At 41.1% G+C, this 22,572-nt stretch overlaps 2 protein-coding genes across 5 annotated transcripts; one reads left to right on the plus strand and one right to left on the minus strand.

Annotated features, from left to right (window-relative positions):
• Nucleotides 1-5,406: 5,406 nt before the first annotated feature.
• On the minus strand, nt 5,407-19,828 carry ELOC (elongin C). Of its 4 annotated transcripts, none has more exons than XM_027638478.1 (5): nt 18,925-19,015; nt 18,539-18,606; nt 11,071-11,132; nt 9,366-9,509; nt 5,407-5,645 (listed from the first exon to the last, which is right to left on the minus strand). In XM_027638478.1, the coding sequence occupies exons 3-5, from the start codon at nt 11,072-11,074 to the stop codon at nt 5,455-5,457; spliced, it is 339 nt and encodes a 112-aa protein (XP_027494279.1). In that variant the 5' UTR covers nt 11,075-11,132; nt 18,539-18,606; nt 18,925-19,015; the 3' UTR covers nt 5,407-5,454. The 4 variants fall into 4 exon arrangements, with proteins under 4 accessions (XP_027494279.1, XP_027494278.1, XP_027494282.1 ...); XM_027638477.1 differs by having other exon boundaries at nt 18,539-18,723; nt 18,925-19,000; XM_027638481.1 differs by lacking the exons at nt 18,539-18,606; nt 18,925-19,015 and adding an exon at nt 19,728-19,828.
• Nucleotides 19,829-19,929: 101 nt separating this feature from the next.
• On the plus strand, nt 19,930-22,244 carry TMEM70 (transmembrane protein 70; the record flags this gene model as incomplete). The annotated part of the gene is made up of 3 exons (XM_027638922.1): nt 19,930-20,052; nt 21,064-21,175; nt 21,567-22,244. Coding segments are annotated over 3 exons (684 nt in total), but the record flags the coding sequence as incomplete, so codon positions are not given.
• Nucleotides 22,245-22,572: the final 328 nt, after the last annotated feature.

Below are 22,572 nucleotides of genomic sequence, written 5' to 3' on the forward strand. Positions count from 1 at the left end.
CAAACAAGCAGCTCTGAATTCATAAGCAGTGAAGATACTGATACAGAATTTTCAAAATTAAGTAGCTGTTTGGTCTTTCTAGTCTAGAAGCAAAACTGCAGGAGAAGAGGCATCTCTGGTAACCTGTATAGATGTGCGATAAACTATCACAGTTCCCAAGGGCTGAAAAGCAATTCCTCCAGCTGTGCACATCAGGCTGCACACTACCCTCACTGAACCCTGCACTACTTACTGAGCATGCAGAATTTCATTTTGCAGATCTGTACACCAAGATGACACCGGTCCAGCCTGTTCGTTTGTTTATTTAATGTCCCTCGGGAAAGACAAGAAATCATATGGGATATGATTACGATGAAACAGCTATGATATGAAAGCAGAATGGGTGGGCAGTTACTTGACTACTTCAACTACATATTTTCAGACGGTTTTCTCCTTAAGTCATAGTTGTTTATTACAAGTCAAATATTTTTCATTATTTAAGTACTTTATGACAACTATGAAAGCAGTTTAAATGTTAAATATTGATATATCGCTTTCATGTTTCATTTGTAGCAAACTACAAATAATTCTGACTCAAATGGAGTGTCACTTCTGGAAAAGATTATATGTCAACTTAGCATGGTAATGCAGGAAGTTTTCCCCTGTATAAAAAAGAAAATAAATCCTTTGTGCCAAATGCATTTAAATTCTAGATATTTTTCAGGCTTGGTGATACTAATCAAAGCTGAAAACTTTTTACATAAGAGTGAATTAATCTGCATAGCAGGAATGTCATTCTTTTACTAGGCAGAGTAACAAGAATATGTAGCAACATAAGACAATATGTATTACTTACAGTTTTGTATAGTGGTGATTTTGGAGATAAACATTTTCTATTAGTGTAAATAGGATACCAACAGTATTTTTTTATGGGAACAAAAGCCCTAGTTATTAATCCTCACCTGAAAAGTTTTAAATTTGAATTAGCATTAATGGAATTAACAGCATTTGTTTTTAACTTCAAAATAACTTCTGTTTGATCAAAGAAATTAAAAACAAATAAATAAAAAGTAGTATTAATCCATGCCTGTATCCAAAAAAAACTGATCTCACAAAACTATTCTGGAAACTAGTAACTTTAGCACAGTAATGTAGATTTTAATTTATCTAAAAGCTCTCAAGTTGTTACTTTCACCGAACTAAAAGGCAATACATATTTCAGGGGTAATTTTAACTTAATTTTCCAATTCTCTCCTCAACAAGCTATAAAACATTACATGATGAACATCTTGAAAACTGCCCAAGTATGTGAGTTCAATAAGATGAGACGCTGAAGTACTCCATTTGTCAGAGAAAAATCATGACCTTGTATCTGTGATCTCCTCCCATGTAGCGTGGGAGGAAAATCCTGTGTTCTGTAAACACAAAACAGTAACATGGCAATGACAGGAAGATATATATTTTTTCTTTTTTTTTTTTTTTAATCTCAGTGACCTTTCTCCCATAGAAGATTACACAAACTGCATTTTGGATGTAACATACACAAAGCTTGATTTCTTGACACATAACAGGTCTTAAAATTCAAATTGATAAACTCACCATTTCTTTCTCTGTGCCCCCTTAGTGATGACACTCAAGCTTTACAGGTGGCTGGTAATAATCACAAAATCTACTATGTGCTCTTTTTCAGCTCTTCCAATCGCTGTGCCACACACTGAGTTCACAGGATTGGTGTCTTCACATAAAATTGCCATCTAACAAGATACATTAAAGAAAAAAACAACAACTCCAATCCAGCTGATAATTTGTCAAAATCCTTCAAAGTTGAACTTTTTCCATGGGAAAAAACTACCTAATACCTTTTTTTGCTAATTGCAAAGCTTTATTCTGTCTTTAAAAACCATCATCCTAGTTTGCCTTCCAAATCCACGTGATCTTTTAACGAGTTCCTACTGTTTTTTCTTACTCTGTTGTTGAAATCAACAGCCTCCACCCTTAGTTTTTAGCTAGGAAAACTGCTACTTCTCATTAGCTCCTACACACTAACATTGTGGTTTTGTTGACTCTGCAGTAACTGTTACTCCCTTAAATTATACTGCAACATTTGAGACCTGACAAAATAAAAAGAGGGACACAAAACATGGATTGAAAAGTTAACTTTCCCGCCCTGCTAATTTCCTTGTCCACTTTATCTATCACATAAACCAATAGATTTAGGGAAGTGTTGGGAACACCCTTTCAACGGGAAGAGTAAAAACAAGAAAGGGTGAACAGCCATTGCTGCAATTTAGGTGTGTGAAATACAGTATACAATGATAAAACACAGGCAGAAGCAACCAGTTTTCCAAACTTATTACTGTTAATCAAGAAATGCCTTTCAGATATCATGTCCAGCACAGCTGTTGAATATAACGGCACAGTGAATCCAGATGGTGAATCCTCCTTTTTTCAACTTCAAAACCAAAAAGGAATTTCATGTCTTGTGGAGTTCTGATCATTCTGGATGCACAGACTACACTGGAGACCATCAGAGACTTCTTCAGCAGCTTGTAAACATTCAAATGATTACAAACCATAACAGTTAGTAAAGAATCTGGAAGTTTCTATCACTCAATCAACAGTAAGGTTTAGATTTTGAACCATCAGATACAGGACTAGCTTACTAAGTAAAAGGAGTATTATGGGACGCTTGAAGTCTTCAAAATATCCTCAGCAAGATACCCTTGAAGTATCCTTGACAGTATCTTCTTCAAGCCTGTTCAAGAATACTATGCCTTTTTAGTACTTAGTTGTTTCTGAGAACTGTGGATATTTGTAACTCAGAGCAGTACTAAGATATCCAAACACTTCAAATGTATGAAACTCTTTAGAACTATGAAAAAAACCCCACCACCTTTAATTTTATACATGCAGTTTCACAACCTATTACCTAAATACTAATTACACTGCCATATACTATAGCCATGAAAATTATGATTCTGCACGTGAACACCTCCTCTGAGAAGTCATAAATCAAAAGAAACACAGGTTTAAAAATTTTCAACTTTGAAATTTATTTAGAACTCAAGGGTTAAGCGTGGTAAGTTTCCAATTGTCTGATAATAGCATACCCATGGAACTATCACGGAAATTGCACTAATTCCCTCTGCCCCCCTCCCACTTAGAAATCTGCTTAGTTTCAACAGCCGGTGGTTTTGCAAATAGTGCGCTCTGGGACACTACTGCATTTCCTGAGTGTTCAAAGCTATTGTATGATACATTAAGCTGAAAGAAAACCAACAAAATTATTATTCAGAGCTAAACCAGCTATTTTACCTTACTGCTGAAGTACAGAATCATAAAATGCAATGTATTTTAACAGGAAATTGTTTTGGAATGCTTAAAAAGGGGAAAAAAAGAAAAAAAAAAGAAAAAACACCATTTAAAAAAAATGACATACTTTTTGCTTTAATTTCAAACTATATAATTTTAGGCCTCAGATCATTAATCTTAAAACTATTAAAAATGGCCAGTGAACTTAAGACTCCTTCAGATTGATATGTAGTTGTGACTAAAATATCCATGTCGGTATTCCTTGACCTTTTAGGGTATTCCTAGCAGCTCTAACAAAAGCAGCATAGCAGGGTATCTCTGGTTTATCTTTCTAGTGCTCTTGAAAATGAGTTACTAACAGCACTGACCACGGTGCTTACACATAGGATTCCAGAGAATTACCCTGCAATGCACTTCAGCTTTATCGTGCAAAACCAATCTGGTCACAGACATCCCCACATTAAACACACTAAATTGTGCCAAAGTATGTGATGTGAATAAATGTCAGCTAATCTATCAACACATAGATAAATGTCAGCTTGTCTATCAAGCATTATTTAAGCCCAGAATAAAATTTCGTTTGTCAGAACTGAACTCCTCCATGGGCAGACAGCATAGTCTCTGTAAATGACTTAGTTTTCAACCAGAAAAATCTCCTCAAAGTTGTATTTATGTTGACAAACAGGTTTAGAGGAGAGTTTCAGTCCTCTAAATTAGCCATGAGTTAATACATCAAGAAAGAGGTCCCACCATCAGTCGGCGGGATTTTTCCATGATAGACCACAACCACTTCTTGATCAAAACAAAGCTGAAGCACAGGTGGCTGATGGAAACAAACTACATTGTTCTTGCATCATTTCTCATGATGCATTAGATTTATTCTCATTTACACACGGTTTTGGCAGAAGCATTCTTCAGGCTGCAGCTGAACAAAAAACAACTTCTTGTCTCAAGTTGTTTGGTTTTTCCTCTTTATGGAAACTTGCTTTGAACAAAGAACTCATAATACAAGCAACTGCCAGCAGGAACTACCAAGAGATGATGTGTTCCACTCTAGTATTACATCAGTGGCTTGCCAATCCTTTTCCCCTAAAATATTTGTAAAAACATTGGAAAGACCTATGAAATTTATAAAACAGCTCCTTAAACATCTGCTTAATGCCCTTTCCTTCAAATATAAAAGACCTCCAACATTTTAGGGTCTTTTTCTGTGGATACAAGGGAGAGGTCAAGGAAGAGGTAAAAGGTAGGATAACTGATACCTTTTCAGCTGCTATGTTACAAAATTTAAATGACTACTTCTCTAAAGATTAAATACAGACTTTACATAAACAATCAGAACAATGGAAATAAATCATAACTGAGGTCATATAAAATCCTTATCGGGTCAAGTGACAGTATATTAAGAATAACCTTATATGTTATACAGAAGATAATATACATAGATTTTAACAGTTAGTTTTCCCCTTAAAAGTCACTGTCAGTAGGATCACAGTCTTACTGCACAGATAAGTGACCGGAATATTTGAAATTACTAACAGGGTAAATTTATGTTATAAAAGAAAAATGTATCAAGTACACCTTTACATATGTCTATACTATGACTTAAATTAAAAGCCTTCTTAAACATTCTCCTACATACTCCACTTTCACCCTAACTGGAATATCACTGCCAGTATACAAACCCTAGGGAGGGCACTTCTAATCTAGTTAGTGTAACTATTCTAAAGGACAGCCATCTTAAAAAGGAGATTAAGTTCAGATGTTTAGAAACTTTAAAAACAAGAGAAAGTTAGAAACCCTAAACAGCGACTCGTATGTAACTATAATTACCTTTTAGAGAATATGAGACTTAACTCCAGTATTCGCTATGCTCATTGTATTAAAAGAAAGTTCTACCACACCTAAAGGATAAGGCATAGCCATCTACTAATTGGCATATTTGTTTATTTGTGAAAAGGTCCTTATTTGTGTAAGCAGCAAAACAAACTCCAACTGAATGATTGCTATATGCAAAAGAACTGAAGGCAACTGCCTCTGCAGTGAACTTTATAGTTCTCAACAGCACACACGCAACATGCTATCTGAAAAAAGTTACTAACTGAACTACATGTATTAAATACTGAAAAAAGTTTTACATTTTTTTATTATAATTTATTTTATTTAACAATCTAAGAAGTTCGCAGCCATCAGAAGTTCCAGTGCAATTTCAGGTGCAATTGGGAATTCAGGAATCTCCGTAGAGCTGTTAGTATAGCGGACCTTGTAGGTGAAATACATGCATACTTTGGATAGGACATGGGATGGGATCTCTCTAAAATTGACCTCATTTGTTTCATTTTCTGCAAACTGTCCTGTAGAAAGAAAAAAAAAAAAAAACAACACAAAAGAACACCAAAGCAAAAGTCAGAATCTCAATTCACTGCAAAATGAAACACACTAGTACACTAATACAACACATTCTAAATAGACCTGCATAAGTCCCATATTCCAGGGTATTAGATTCTTCGTTGTAAAGCAGAAGGTGCCATATTCAAACCTCTCAAAAATATTAAGATACCCAGCATTACAAAATGTTTATTTTGGCTGTAGCCTATTAACAATATTCTGAACAACTACACCAGAAATTTAGGTTTACTTCTAATATAGCTGATATGTGCTGTAAAACTGTAGTGTGCTCAGTCCTAAAGGTTCTGAAGTTCACAGTAACAACAACAATAAAAAGACATCGAATTTCTAATTGTCTTAACCAAGGGGAAAAAAAAAAAGCTTTATAGATGCACTGTCTGCACATGCACACCTAGCAGTAGTCCCTTCTGTGACTCACTAGCTTTGAATTCCTCAGTTTGGGGCAGATTTGACAAAAGGGCTGAAACCTCGAAGATGCATTAACTTGGTAAGTTGTGAAGACAGGCAGGCAGCAGGGATAGAGAAACTCTAGTTGTACTGGAGGAAAGGTTACATACAGTACGAGTTCATTGCTATTAGATATTAAAGAATTTATCCAAAGCTCAAATCTCAAAACACAAGTACATTAGAAATTAGCTTTCTATAGTGCCTATAACTATGAAACCTGGATGATACAAAGTCATCCTATGGTTCATCCCACAGCCTTTCTACTGTTATCTTTGTTTCTCTTTTCCTCACATCTCTGGACTTTCAATAAGCTGAAAGACAACACAAAAAATACTAACATGAACTCCATATTTCTGGAAGACTAGCAGTGTTTGGTTCCCATTATTTCTGTAGGCATCTCCTTCTAACTACAAAGCAGAACTATTTACTAATGTCTACACAGATTTGTGTAGAAGTATCTGCATGCACTGAAGGCAATCTGGCTTGAATTCTAGTACAGGAACAGTTGGAAGCAACAGAAGAAATGTTAGCATATTGGCCATGTCACAGCACTGGAACAGAACACTTAAACATCAGTGAAATTATGACCTACTGAACTAGACAGCAACAGTACTTTCCCTTGTGAATGCATTTATCTTGCTAGTTTTTAGACAAAATATCCTTGAATGCTGAGTCCTTTACGGAGTCAGTTTCTAGCCCTCTAAGCAGGTTACTTTGCCTTTTATTCCTTCGTTGAACAAATTCAGAGCAGGTCTTTTAACTACTCTTCCTCTTGCCTGTCTGGGAGGACAACATGGAGTGGATCAGACACAAAAGACATTTTACATATTTTCAAATGCAACCACTAAAATAACAGCAGAACATTAAGCTGAGAATTTTAATTGCTCAGTTTGTCCAAGTATTACTAAGTAATTTTAAAATGTATTACACAAATAGATCTCTCCAATAATCCTCCTCACCAGAACCTAAAAGAGAACAGAAGAATGACCATATTCAGATCCGAGCTCCACAGAGCCCACTGCCCACCACTCCAGTGGCTAAAGGTGAAGACACAAGATGAGGGTGAAGAAGAGGGAAAGCCTGAGTCAACTTCTCCCTGTTCTCTCCTCCAAACCTTTTGGTCTTCAAAAATTAGTTTAGACACTTCTTAACCCAGACATAGTCTCATATATTCAATAACACACAAGGTCCTTCCCTTCTGTAAGTTTATCTACCCTTGTCTCAAAGGAAAGCTAACTTTCATCATTAGGCTCAGGAATTCCTTGCCATAGGATGCTGTGAACATGTGGCCTAAATCCAACTAGGCAGCTGAGTACCACACAGCCACTTGATCACTTGCCCTAGCTGTGGACAAAGGAAGAGGAAAGGAAGAGTAAAAGCAAGAAAACTGGTGGGTTGAGAGAAAAGAAAGAAAACAAAACAAGTCATGCAAAGGTAATCATCACCTCCCATGGGTAGACTGATGCCCAGCCAGTTCCCAAGCAAAAGGTGGCTAACCTCCTGTAGTGGGTTTCTGTGGCTGGGTTTTGGTAGTGGGGGGGGCTACAGGGGTGGCTTCTGTTAGAAGCTGCCAGAAGCTTCCCCTGTTCCGTGGAGCCAATGCCAGCCGGCTCCAAGATGGACTTCCTGCCGCTGATCAAGGTCGAGCCAATTAGGAGTAATAGTAACGCCTCTGTGGTAACATATTTAAGAAAAGAAGATTGTTGCGCAGAAGAAATTCCACCCAGGGAAGAGCAGAGTGAGAACATGGGAATAACAACGGAGACACCAAGGTCAGTGCAGAAGGAGGGGCAGGAGGTGCTCCAGGCGCCGGAGCTGAGGCCCCCGCAGCCCGTGGTGCAGACCAGGGTGGGGCAGCTGTGCCCCTGCAGCCCATGGAGGAACATCGGGGTGCAGAGACCCACCTGCAGCCCATGGAGGAGCCCATGCTGGAGCAGGTGGATGCATGAAGGAGGCTGTGACCCTGTGGGAGTCCCAGGATGGAGCAGGGTCCTGCCAGAGACCTGCAGCCCATGGAGATGGAAGCCCACGTTGGAGCAGGTTTTCCCTGGTAGGACTTGTGGCCCCTGTGGGGGACCCCCATCGGTACAGCTCATTCATGAAGGACTGCACCCCATGGAGGAGTGACCCACGGGACAGCAGTTTGGGAAGAACTGCTGCCCAAGGGATGCACTCACTCTGGAGAGGACCATCAAGGACTGTCTCCCATGGGAGGGACCCCGCAGGAGCAGGGGAAGGACTCCTCTCCCTGAGCAGTGGCAGAAATCACAACTGACTGCAACCCCCATTCCCTGTCCCCCTGCACCGCTGGGGGGAAGGAGGAGTGGGGGGAAGGTGTTTTTAAGACTGTTTTATTTCTCACTCTTTGGCTTTTATCCTGTTAGTAATAAATATAAAGTACTGTCCACACTTTGATTACCTTCATGGGCAAAACAAGACTCAATCACTGACCTCTCCAAGCTCTTATCTCTACTCATGAATTCTTAGCTGTTTTTTTTCCTCTCTCCTCTGTCCACTTGCAGAGGGAGAGCGAGAGAGCGGCTTCAGTGGGTACCTGGTATCTGGCCAGGGTCAACCCACTACACCTCCCTAATTCCCTCCGCTCTCTTTTTAACTTTGGAGCATGATATTATATGGCATGTAATATCTCTTTCACTAGTTTGGGTCATCTGTTTGGTTGTGTTCCCTCTCAACCTCTTGCACACCTTCCTGTCTGGAAAATCATTGGGTGGGGGTAGAGTGAGAAACAGAGAAGGCCTGGAGTGCATGCAAAACACCTTTCAGCAACAGCTAAAACAGAGGTGTGTTATCAGCACTATTTTGGTCACAAATTAAAGCACAGAACCACGTGACCTGTTATGCAGAAAATTAACTCCATACAGAATACAAGTTGCACTGGAGGTGGCAATAAAAAACTACCAGCTTGTTCGTTTTGAACTTGACAGCTACACATTTCATGTAATACCCTCAAGTTCTCATACCATGAGAAACTAGTAGCAGTGATACTATACGATCACTGACTTTCCAAAAGAAGAGTTCAATTTTAAGTCTGGTAGCACAATACCCCACAGAGGTGGACTGTTCTACTGGAAACAGGAACTAGGCAGGATCTGGAAAAGTTATCATTTATTCCAACTTTCACTCACTGCATGATAAAATATCAAACTGTCCAAAAGTGAAAGCAAAGAATGTGAAGGTACTAAATCTTTTGTACCTACCCGGTCCACTCAACATAGCTTTTATTGTTCCTGATGTCAATGCATGCTCTCTTTTTACGATGAACTCATGGCCATCAGAGGATATTAACTTCACATACATAGCATCTGGGCCCTCACACCCACCATATGTTTTCTCTTCTCCATCTATGATGGAAAAAAAGACAATGGTTTGAGAACACAATATACTGATTCACAACACTAATAATGCAAGTTGCAGTCTCTTCTATGACTACGTTTGCAAAATGAAGAATCCAAATGCAACCAGAAATAAGACAGAAGCATTTTCCATATTTGAGGACTTTGTACAGAATCACTGAACATTCTGAGTTGGAAGGGACCCACAGAGACCACTAAGTCCAACTCTTAAGTGAATGAGGGGATTGAACCCACAACCTTGGCTTTATTAGCGCCATGCTCTAACTGAGTTTATCTCTTCTGAAACAATCAGCAATCTGTTTTAAGGTAAGAATTTTTGCACAAGGTAGAATTTCAACATCTCTTTCATTCCTCCATCACCAAATTCTGTCATGATTTCTAAAATCTATGCACGGATGAAGTTTTCCTTTAGACATTCTCAAGTGAATTGAACATTCTACTGATTCCCACTGTAAGGCTATTGCCATGTTTATCATACTAAAACTTGCTAAAAGTTACCTAAAGACATAGCTGATATTTAAAAACACAGACTGCAAGGAAAAAAGTACTTTCTGAAGCACAGGTGAGAATAAAAGCAGTCAGTATTCCTGTACTGAAGAAATGAAGATTCATCTTCCCTCACTGCCCAACCAGACCCAGAACCACACAGCATTAGTGCACACCCATGTTCTGGTGGAAAACAGGGAAATTACCAAAGCACTAAACCCAAGGAAATTTGGAAATTCTCCCCACAGCAGTTTTGACTGTGCTTTTTCTGTTCCGCTAAATACCCACTCTTTACTTTTCTTATCCAGAAGCCTTTACTCTCTTCCCTTTTTGTTCCTTCATTTATTCTATCCAACCAGCGCTATCTTTAAAAGCTGAATTACTGCTGCCAGTATAGCAAGCAAAACATTCCCCCAATCAAGTTGTTTTGTGAATTTGAAATTAAAATTGAATTACCATTTAGTTATTGCCAATTTTAGTAAAGTACTGCCAGTGCCAAACATGCTAAAATACACTCAGAAAAAGTACAGATAAAATCAGAATCTGTCCAATCACATTTCATTAACCAGTCATTTGTAGAGGTAGACACAACAGTTTCAGACATAGTCATATCACACACAATGTAATTTACCAGAAATCAGTTCTTACTATGATCTCTTGAGCCAGAATTCAACAGGCTGACCTTAGCTAACAAACAAGCAAAGAATTACTTAAAACAGTACACAGTGAAATTTTCTTGTCCACTATCTAAAAGTTTAGTGCGATAAAAGCCTAAAGGTATTCCTATTTTAGCATGTACATTTTTAGGACTATGCATGTTAAGCAAGTGAAATGTTTTGTTAGATGGATGCACTCTGAACAAGTGTTTCCATAAATGAACAGTCACTTGAGAAAATTCTCCCACAAAACATTTGTAGGAAGTTCCACTTACTTTTGAGGCTGCAAGAAAAACAGTGACAAGATCTACATTTAAAGTCTTACAATCCAACTCTTCTACTAATGTGAGAGAGAAAATGCTTCAAATCACAGGAAAGCAGAAAACACTCTAAGACTATGAACTTACCCATTCTCTTCTTATAAAAAAAAAATATTCCTTTTCAACTGCAGATTTTGCAATAGGAGCGTCTGAAAAAACACAAGAGGCAATATTTTGAGTCAGCAGTAGCATTTTAAAGTCACCTTCGTTTATTAGTCTTTATGTTATCATAAACACTCTTCAGAAAAGAATATGATAATACACAGCATGCACTGTTGATGAGCAGTCCATTTTGAAAACGGAAACCTATGAAGTTCACCAATGGAAAATGCAAATCCCTGCACCCTGGTTAAGATTACCCCAGGCACCAGTACTGTCCAGAGGCCGACCTGCTGGAAAACAGCTCTGCAGAAATAGAGCTGGGGGTGCTAGTGGACAAGTTGAACATGAGCCAGCAGTGTGTCCTTGCTGCAAAGGTGGCCAACAGCACCCTGAGCTCTGTTAAGAGCACTGCCAGAAGGTTGAGGCAGGTGATCTTGCCCCTCCACTCAGCACTAGTGGGACACATCTGGAGCGCTGGGTCCAGCACGTGCCAGACTGAACTGAGTCCTGCAAAGGGCCACAAAGATGACTGAGGGATTGAAGCACCTGTCACACAAGGAGAGGCTGAGAGAACTGGGGTTGTTTAGGCTGGAGAAGACAAGGCTCAGGGATCAGTCTAATTGGTATGCACTAAATACCTGGCCTCAAACCTGTTCTTCCCAGGAGACTGACAGTTCCTGATACCACAACCCATGTCACCTAGATAATCTACTTCAGACATTTAATGTAGGTATTCACATGGTAAGTTAACCAGGAGCTTCCATAGCTTATACACTGACATCCAGCTTGCTGCATACGTATTTCTCCATGAAAGCGAATCTAAAGAGTGCAAAACAAATCTAACATGTTCAAACACAACTTACATTTCTTTACCCTGAACTGCATCTCTGCTGTGGAAAAGAAAACTTTGGAAGAGAAATTCCACTCACCCACCTGCTGTCCTAAAACTTCTTTCATGTCAACAGCTGCTCTCTAAACATTAACCAAGTAAAAATCAATGAACTGCTATTGTGTGCCCACAGATTCAGGAAAACAGCACCAGGGAACCTGGGTGGTTTCCCAGCTGATATTCAGGGTTGAGAGCAGCAAAAGAGACCAGAATAGAGACCACTCCCCATATTCCCTCCCTCCTATGTTTCTGGTAATAGTTCAGTAAGATAATGTAAGCAAGCTGAGGAAGCTGCAAGCTTTGGAAGAAGCACTACAGACATCGCTTTGCTATTGCTGATAGCTTCACTTCTCCACAGCACTTTGATACTGATTTGTTCCATTTCCCTTTTTTTATAGCTACAAATATTAAAGAGCCTGAATGTTGCCTCCACCTTTCACAAAAAGGCACTTTGTTATGTCCATCCATGGCTAGGCTTTGTGAACGAAGATTTGGGAAGGGCTCTACCCACGTTTGTTACAAGCACGCTGGTGGCTAAAAAGGCCAATACGAGACAGGCATGTCCTGTTGCAAAAGGCACAGCAGAAAGACTCCTTAGGTGGTATATTCTGCAAGACACGATTCTTTCTGCATTGTCTTTTCTCCTCAAGAGTGATCCTGTGTGCTTTCTCAAAGGCATCAGCAGCATTATAGATGGTGTGTCTCCAGACCTCCCGATTGGAGGCCAGAGTAGACCAGTTATGTTGATCAATATGGCCAAGGCTGAGATGTTGTTTCAGGGAGTCCTTGTATCTTCTCTTTGGGGCTCCTCTCATGCGGCAGCCGGTGGCAAGTTCACCATAAAGCAGGATCTTAGGGAGGCGGTGGTCCTTCATCCTTGAGATGTGCCCTGCCCAATGCAACTGTGTTCTCAGCAACATGGTCTGACTGCTGCTTGTTCTAGAACAGATGTACTGGTCACATAATCTGACCAGTGGATGTTTAGGATTGTATGGAGGCAGCGCTGATGGAAGCGTTCTAGGAGATGCAGGTGGTGGCGGTAGATGACCCATGGTTCGGAACCATACAAGAGAGTAGTTTGTTATGTACACCTAACCAAACTACACACACATAACCAATAGTTTTTAATTGTCTGTGGAGAAATGAGCGAAATTCATCCTTCACTTACATTGCTGCTGTCTTTGGAGTGTTAAATGCCTTCACCATTTTCAGTAATTCCAGGAACTCATGTAAGGAAATTACATTTGGGTGCTGGAACAGTTAGGGCCCAAAACTGAGGGGATCTTTCACCCTATTCCAACAGTTTTTGTAAGTGGGAAATCAAGCATCTTATTGGAGAGTATCTGTTGCTGAGGAACTGAAGAGATACCTTACATTATTACTTCTACTTTGCAGAAGAGGATCACTTCTGTTATCACTTTTTCTAGCCATAAAACCCTTCGCTATATTCCAAAAGAGTAGTGAAACCACTTATGATTTATAAATAATAATAATTAAAAAAACCCCATGGAAGCGATACTATTTTTTGGAAGTGCTGGTGAGGATAAAATGTTCCTTGGTTTACAATACAAGTACTGTTACTAAATACAGGAATAAAGACAGGTTAGTTAGTGGGAATGCAGATATATTAAGAGCTTGCAAGGTCAAAGCGTAACTTGAGGAGGCTTATGCACTGAAAGCGGAGAACTGAAAGGAAATGTCTACACAAAAAAAACATTAGAGCTGTCCCAAAAAGATGCAATGAGCATTTTAATAAATCAAATGAAAAGTGCTATGATTATAGAGGGGAAAAAAATACAGCAGTTAACAAAGAAGGAAAAAAACCTATCAGGCTTGGTGGTCTCAATTCAGTTGTTCTAAAAAGGAAAACAGGATAAAAATATAGCAAGCCTTAGTAAGATTTAGGACACACTGAACTATTCCAATACCTAAAAATTAATCAATCATTTTCCCTGAAAAAAAGATGCAATCTGGACTCTTACATCATATGGGGTTAAATAAATATGATGAGAGGTAATCTTAAAATGAGAAAGAAATTAGCTACAAGACTACGAGCATACAGTATGGTACGGCAAACATGGAACAACTGGGCTAGAAAAGAACTACTAGTTCCTTCAAAAAATATCTTGAACTTTTATTTTAAACAGTGCTGCCAGAAAACAATAGGTAGATTTGGATGAGATGGAAGAGAAAAGCATTGCAACAAAAGGGGAACAAAGCACAACTCACAAGTGACCAGTCTTGAAAAACGACATACTAGAAACTCATGAAATTAAATGTTATGAAATGCAAGATTCCTGTACATAGGGACCAATACAATCTTCTTTCAGGTAGTCAGGGCTTGTTATTTGGGAGTATAGACATTCTGTGGTCAACTATAAACTGCAGCTCTAAGGGACCAAAAGGAAAAAAAAAGGTGGGGAACAAAGAGGAAAATGCACATTGAGGATTTCTTTGCAACAGAGATAGATATGAGCACTGCTGCACAAGAGCAACAACTCGTCTGGAATACCACACACAATTCTGAATTCCTGTTTTCAAGAAAAAGAAGTTCAAATTACAAGAACTACAGGAAGGAGCTACTGATATGACCAAAGAGCTTATTTTATAAAAGAAAAATTAGTCTTCCTTACTCAGCACAGCAAAATAAAACGGGAATGAAGATAAATATAAAAATTCATTAAAAAGATAAGTATCAAATAGGGAGAACTATGCCAACATTGTATCTCAGTTTAAGTCCAACAAATGAACGTAAACAAGAAATATAAAGGATGTAGAAATAATTGTCACTCACAAATTCTCAATTGTGCACATAGTAAAAAGAGTATGGAGGGAAATTTTCTACACAATCTTTTTTACTTGACAACAGCATGGCCTTAAGGTTTAAATAAGAGGTCAGAAACAAGAGAGTCAAAAAACCTTGTATGTTTTTGTCAGAGACTGAAATAGTTAATGATTTATGCATTCTAGGACTGCCAGGAGACTTTTGTAGGCTTTTGCATTATACCTATGATGGGCAGCTGGGTCCATCTCCCCCTCCAGTGCTGCTGAAGGTGTCAAGCCCTGAAAAGGCGAGAAGAGCCATGTTTACCATGCCCTCCACATGAACTCTGCGCTGGCCTGTCTGAGATGTTGGAGGTTCATGGCACAGCCCATTAAAGCCCATCCCCTTGCCAATTCTGAAAGGTGGGAAAAACCCTTCTACCAGGCCCCTCACAGGAACTCTGCGTAGGCCCAGGAGACGTTGGAGGCTCGTGGCATGGCCTGTGACACTATCCATGGATATAACAACTCATAACTTGAGTGTGGGGGCTTCCCTCCTTCACCCCCAACGGATCAAGGTCACCACTTCAACTGAGAGACATGGAAGCTGCAACTACCAAGTTTCATCACTGGACCCCGTGGGCAGTGACTATAGACATCTTTCCACTCTCAGCTTTTCTTTCCCTTACTCTCCCTCTTACCCTTATCCTGTCTTTCCATTCTCTCCCTTATGCATTTTCCCTAAAGGTTATCTTTATGCCATATTGCTATAGATGAAAAATATAGATGATAACACCCAAAATTGTTCTAAAATAAACCCTACATATATGTTTTCAAACACCAATTATTCAGTGTCGTTTCACTCTAATCCACCCCAAGGGATTTATTAATAAGAACCTGGGTTAACCCCCCTCCCCCCCCTTTTCTGGGGCGGGTCGTAACAGTTGTTTTCCAAGAAATTATTTTCTTACAGTGTCTTTTCCAATGTAATGTTTATTGAAAAGCATATCACTACATTTTCCTTCTGTATAACTAAAGCAGCACAAGCAACAGCATTTGCCAAGCCAATATGAAGAAAGAGACTCTGAGATTTCTGAAGATGCCTGGTAACTACCTATATTTTAATTACTTTTCCAAATTTTATAGCTGCCCCTCTCTGACTTCACCAATGAAGCAGTTGGGAAGAGAACAATCCAAGTTTTGAGAACTTGTATTTATTACATATTTTTGACTTGACTATTCCAGACTCCTGGCAAAGAACCTTCAAGAAGCTTATGTGACATTACCAATTAGGTAGATCAGCTCCCTGACTTTAATCTCTAAAAACCATATATATTAGGTAATGCTGTTCAGCTTTGCCTCCTTAAAAAAAAAAAAAGAATTAGCAAAACCTGTGTTTGTTAAGGGAAAGTTTACACAAAAGGCATATGCCACTTTTTTATCTACGAGGGAGAATACAATACAACTAGACTATAACAAAGTGTCACAAAACACAGCAACTAAGCCACACCAGGCAAGTGTTCTTGTTTGCACACTTTAACATCTTCTTACAGCTCTAAAAAAATACCACGGTGTAGTGAGTTTAGTTCGATCTCCTCCCTGCTTCTCTTGACCATCAAACGCACGAACAAAATCGAAGCACGTCCACGACCGTCCCACCTCACTCCCAAAGCTGCGAGCTCATCTCCCAGGCTTTCCCAGAAAATCCAGAATATCATTTCCTCGTACATGCTGTATGTTGATGAGAGTGGAACAGACTGGAAGGACATATGTAGCTGAACACTAATGTAGCTGAACGCATACAACCACTGTACGGCTTCCAGAACCCCACTGCTCTGTTCTGGTCAGTACAAGAAAATTAAATCTATGCAAACATTTCAAGCACTCAGATTCTTTGATCCCACAGGAAATCTCTTTAAAAAAAATCACATTCTGGTTCAAGGAAACTCAAATGGCTTCCAACTCATCAGGTACAGCACATGCACATGGCTTTTGTATTGCTTAGCTGGTGACATTTCTGTACTCTAAACTATCACTTTCAGGAAAATGTGCGGCAAACAACACAAATAAATTCCTTCACAATTCCTATGTTAGTTTAGAAGCCAACTGTTGACAATTTTTTGGGTGTCATTTGGGCATCAATAAGAATTCATCAGTTATCAAAGGCTGCTATGTGTTGCAACAGAAGCCTCCTATTGTTCAATGCTAAATTCTCTCCTATCCTGTACAACAATCTGTTTAAAAACACCGCTCTTCAGTTCAGCATTCACTACTCTCTCTGCATCAAAAAATAACTAATGTAAGTAGGGATCGAAGCATATTCTGAAAAAACATGATGGGTAACTGGCATAGCATCACTTCCAAATCAGCTGATTCACTATTCCATACTCACAGGCACTAAAATTCAAACTTTTGGGGTCACTGGAATGCAACAGGAAGGTAAACTAAAGGTGAATGTTAATTGAGATTGGTGATGTGACAGGATACCATGTATGGAGCATCAAAGATCCCAGTTAAGATTTCTTTTCCTGTCTAAGGAAACTTTCCCTCTCAGTAATTCCCAAGAAAGTTTCAAGAAAAAAAAACCAACCAAACAGGCAGAGGAGCATTAACTGTTTTTTTCCAAACATACAATAAAAGTCCTGTACTGTAAGCTCTTGACAAAGGCTGCTGGCATGCTGCAAAACTTTACAGGGCATGGATTACTGCCCTCTTTTTACAGGCATTAATCAAAAACTACTGTCATGTAAACTACCCCACAGTGAAGATAATTAAATCCCAAACCTTTCTAGGTGCAAAGAGAACTTGTCAAAGCACATAAAAACTCCTTTATTGTAACCTGACAAAACCCGGACTTTTATGACAAAACTTAAAGGTTTCTTGTAATATACTCTGAAAAAAACACAGTAAAACACCTGAAGCTGAGTATCCTTTCAAAAGATACTCATTTACCTCACTGCACCACTGTTAACAGTCTTCATATTAGGACTACATGAAACTATCTAAATCTTTTCATTACCAACCCTGGCACAAAAAAAATTAAATCTCAAATGGCTTTTCTCTGATGCCACAAGAAAAAAACTAAGTGCTGAAGTACTAAAAGTTTCTAAAGATTCTCTTAAAGCTCCCAATGGACATGGCAGCAAAAATTTTATAACTTAAGCACACTAAAAGGCTGATCCCAAGGCATAAGGTACGTGCTACATGTGCAAAGATGGTAGCCAATATACTACAGAAAAACTAATAAAAACTTATTCTCCTTCTAAGTAACTCTTCAGTTAATAAATGTTTATCCTCCCCAAATTTTTTTGGTCCTTATTATAGCAAAAGGAGTAAATTGGAAGCACGTAAGGAATTACTCAGAAATAAGTGCCCAAAGGGGTTCTTATCTTAAAGGTCTCTCGCCTGCCTGTTTATCTGTTTTTCTGGTTTGCTTCCAAATTTCATCAAAGCCAAGTAAACAAGTGGCATATGACTATCTAGGTCTCCCCACAGTGCAAAGTTTAACTTAAATCTACAGTACCAAACGTACTTAATAAATATTTAATAAAAGTTACCTGATGTGAGATTAAATTGGCTGTCAAGGCAAACTGCCAGCATCACCATCACACATTAACACATATATATATGAAGCCAGCAATAACTTACTAATACTCAGGTTCCCTTTTTTTTAAAGCAGAACCTCCCTTTGAGGAACACACAGCACGCAAAAGCTTATTTTTATTGCTACGTGTAGGCGTATCACCCTTTTCCTTGCTTTGCTTACCAAAGAGCCAAAGCACTTTAACCAACACTTCTCACCTTGGCACAACAAACCCTGGAGGCGCAGCCTAAATTCTTTCGGCCTTAGCTTTTCCCGTCTCTAGGGCCTGGCGCAGGAAAAGGGCGAACGTCACTTACGGCAGGAGTTTGGGAGCGATGCTCAAACACAGCACAGCTCCGGGGAGCCCCTTTCCCGGCGGCGCCGGGATTCCAAGGAAAAGGCTCTGGGGGGAGACATGCGCTTTTCGCCACCACCCCGGAGGGGGAACCCCGGCCTGGCACCGCGCCCCGCACGCCGCGACGGCTCTGGGGGCCGCTCCGGCCCCTCCGCCCGCCCCCTCCCGCCTGGAGCGGGGCGAGGCCCGCTGCCCTCCGCGGCGGCTCCCCGAGGGGCTGCCCCGCCCGCAGGGTGTCCCGGCCCTCACCGCTGGTGCCGCTCCCTCCGCGCTCGCAGGGCCGCGCTGTAGGCCCAGCTGCCTCCGAGCGCTTCCGCCCGGGCACGCGCCGCTTCCGGCCCCGCCCCAAACTCCCGGCATGCCGCGCGAGCAGAGCGGTGCATGCTGGGGCGCGTAGTTCCTGGGGGGCAGGGCTAGGCCCGCCATGGTAGGGCTTGGGAGTGCTGTTCGACAGCGGCTGAATGTGAGCCGGCCTGTGCCCAGGCGGCCGGGAATGCCAGTGACATTCTGGCCTGTATCAGGAATAGTGTGTCCACCAGGCCCAGGGCAGTGATGGTCCACTGTACTCAGCATGGGTGAGGCCACACTTCGAGTGCTGTGTCCTGTTCTGGGCCCCTCATTTCACAAAAGACATTGTGTTGCTGGAGCGAGTCCAGAGAAGGGCAACGAAGCTGGTGAAGGGTCTGAAGCACAAGTCTTATGAGGAGCGGCTGAGGTAGTTTAGCCTGGAGAAAAGGAGGCTTGGGGGTGGCCTTGTCTCTCTCTACAACTACCTGAAAGGATGCTGTAGCCAAGTGGGAATTGGTGCCTTCTCCCCAGACACAAGCAATAGGACAATAAGAAACAGCCTCAAGTTGCACCACGGGAGGATTAGATTGGATATTAGGAAAAATTTCTCCAGAGAAAGGGTGATTAGACGTTGGAATGGGCCGTCCAGGGCGGTCTCTGGAAGTGTTTAAAAAGAGACTGGATGTGGCACTTAGTGCCATGGTCTAGTAGGCAGGGCGGTGTTTGGTCATAGGTTCGATTCGATCTCAGAGGTCTTTTCCAACCTGAGTGATCCTGGGATTCCGGCGATGCTGATGCGGGGCCTGCCGGGGTCGCCGCGGAGCCGGGCGGGCCCTTCCTGCGGCCGGAACCAAAGCGCATCGGGGCGGCGGCGCATCGGGGCTGCCGGTGCGGCACCACTACGCGCTGTGCCGGTGCGGCCGCGGCCCCGCCATGTTGCTGCTGCTGCTGCTGCGGAGGGCCGCCCCCGCCGCCGCTGCCCCCGCCGCTTGCCGCCGGGCCTCCACATGGCTCCAGGGCGCCGCGCAACGCGGGCTCCCGGTCGCCTGCCGCCGCCGGGCCGCCCTGCCCGCCGCCGGGCCCCAGCAGGTTGTGTGTAATGTGGGGACGAGGGGAGGAGCGGGGCCCTGGGTTTTGCGGCTTTGTCCTTAACGGAAAGTGCGGGTCTGAGGAGAGAAGGGAGGTGGCATTCGGGACGTACCTGAGATCAGCCCCTCTGTTGTGCTCTGGTGAGACCCACTTGGAGTGCTGCGTCTAGCTCTGGAATCCCCAAAACAGGAAGGACATGGACCTGCTGGAGCCAGTCCTCAGGAGGGGCCACGAAGATGATCAGAGGGATGGAGCACCTCTCCTGTTAGGAAAGACTGGGAGAATTGGGTTTGTACAGGATGAAAAAGAGCAGGTTTAGGGGTGCCCTAATTGCAGCCTTCCAGTACCTGAAGGGAGCCTACAGGAAAGATGGAGAGGGACTTTTTACAAGGACATATAGTGACAGGACAAGGGACCATGAGTTCAAACTGAAAGCCGAGAGGTTTAGATTAGATATTAGGAAGAAATTCTTTTCTGTGGGGATGGTGAGGCACTGGAACAGGTTACCCAGAGAAGTGGATGCCCCATCCGTGGAGGTGTTCAAGACCGGGTTGAATAGAAGTCTGAGCAACTTGGTCTAGTAGAAGGTGTCCCTGCCCATGGCAGGGGGCTTGGAGCTAGATGATCTTTAGGGTCCCTTCCAACCCAAACCATTCCATGATTCCGTGATCAGAGAGCTAGTGAGTGTGGGTGCCGTGAATATCTCCCTGCAAAGCCACGAGTAAGTTGATTGCAGGCTGAGTTTTTGGCATTGGGGTTGCATACATTTAGTGCTAACTTGGAATATTTACACGGAAGATTATTGAAGCAGTTGGGGTTAGTGGGATGCTTTGTAGTGTAACCTAACTTTAATCCCTAGTCTAAGATGCTGGGAACAGGTTCAGGGCAAGGAGAAACCTTGTGTGTGTGTATACATACACGTATACAGACATATATATGTGTATATATAGATAGGTAGATATAAAGTGTAGTACTGATGTCGCTTGGCCATGTACTGCTTTCATCTTCCAGGTTACGTCTTTTCAAGGAGTGGCTGTTCGCAGTCTCAGCACATCCCCCCCTCACGAACACCCAGAACACGGAAGATTAGTTTATAAAGGAAATTTGGCAAAGACAGTGTTAGGTATGTGACTTGAAGTGAGTGCTATGTATTGCCTTTATTTTGTTTGTTTTGACCACGTTTGGTAACTGCCTGTGAAGTAAGAACTTCATAGTTGTGCGTAACAGGTGGTAGTGACTGCATCAGAAACAGAGCCAGCAACCAGCTTTGATAAACCCATCATGAATACTCTGTGAAACGTGAACATATAAACAAATCAGAATGATGACACTGAGACAGTGCTGAGCTTTCAAGAGTTTCTCTGTGAGCTTAAAAAAAAGGGAAGGGAGTTTTCAGTAACTTCATCTGTTCAAGTAATGCCATTGTTATATGATAGCAGACCATATGTAATTGTAGAGAAGATTGTCCTCTTAAGTGTTAACCTTTGTTTTCTTTTTGTTCTGTTTTTATGTAGGTGTGAGGTTTTTCTCTTACTCCACCAGCATATTCAACCTGTTCATGATGCCCTACATCATGCTCAAAAGTGGTATTGGAGTGGAAAGTCTGCTTATGCAAGCTGCCTTTTATGGGGTGATCGGTTTTTTTACGTTTGTAACTCCAGTAACTTTGCATGTCCTTACAAAAGGTTATGTGATCCGACTCTATTACAAAGATGAAAAGGACACCTATACAGCCATTACCTACAATGCCATCTTGGCAGAAAAAGCAACTGTTTTCCATCAGAAAGATGTAAAGATTCCAGACATCACCAAGATGTTTACAACATTTTATGCAAAAACAAAATCAATGCTTGTTAATCCGACACTTTTTCCAAATCCTCAGGACTATAACCATCTCATGGGCTATGACAAATCCCCGATTTTTAAGTTAGAGGAGTTAAAGGAAACTGATGAAAGGAAATAATTTGAAGATAATGAATGTCAGTGTCATTGTTCTTAATGCAGTGCTGTGTATGTAAAAGAATATAAAATTCCATTATACTTTCTTAAGTCAGGTAGCTGGAGTTTTCCAAATGCATTTTGGAATGTATTAAAAAGACCCTTTTTTTTTTAATATTTTGAACAGTGTGACGGTTTCTTCAGAGTTAATGACATAAAATATAGTAAAAAAAGGTGCTTAGATCTGTCTTGCACTTGTTTATTCTTGGCTTGATTTTTATTGTTAGCTCTCCAGAGAACTGTAAAATGCATGAGCTGTGTGGCAGTCTCACCAGCTCCGTGTCAAAGGAAACCATTTGTAAGAAAAATGATCAATAGTCATTACCTATGGAGTATATAGTTAATCTCCTAAGCCTTAAGTATTGTACTTAATCCAAAATCATCAGGCTTTTTTGTCAATGCTGTTGCTGGTGTAAAGGGAGTGGAGATGGCTTTTCCTTCCCTTCGTGAGACCGTGGGAGGAGTCTTTGGAAAGCAGACAGGTATTCTTGCTAATTCCTGCTACAGCCTCCTCCTGGAGGA

The sequence above is a fragment of the Corapipo altera genome, unplaced genomic scaffold, assembly GCF_003945725.1.
Source record: "Corapipo altera isolate COAL_440 unplaced genomic scaffold, ASM394572v1 49, whole genome shotgun sequence".
Classification (NCBI taxonomy): domain Eukaryota; kingdom Metazoa; phylum Chordata; class Aves; order Passeriformes; family Pipridae; genus Corapipo; species Corapipo altera.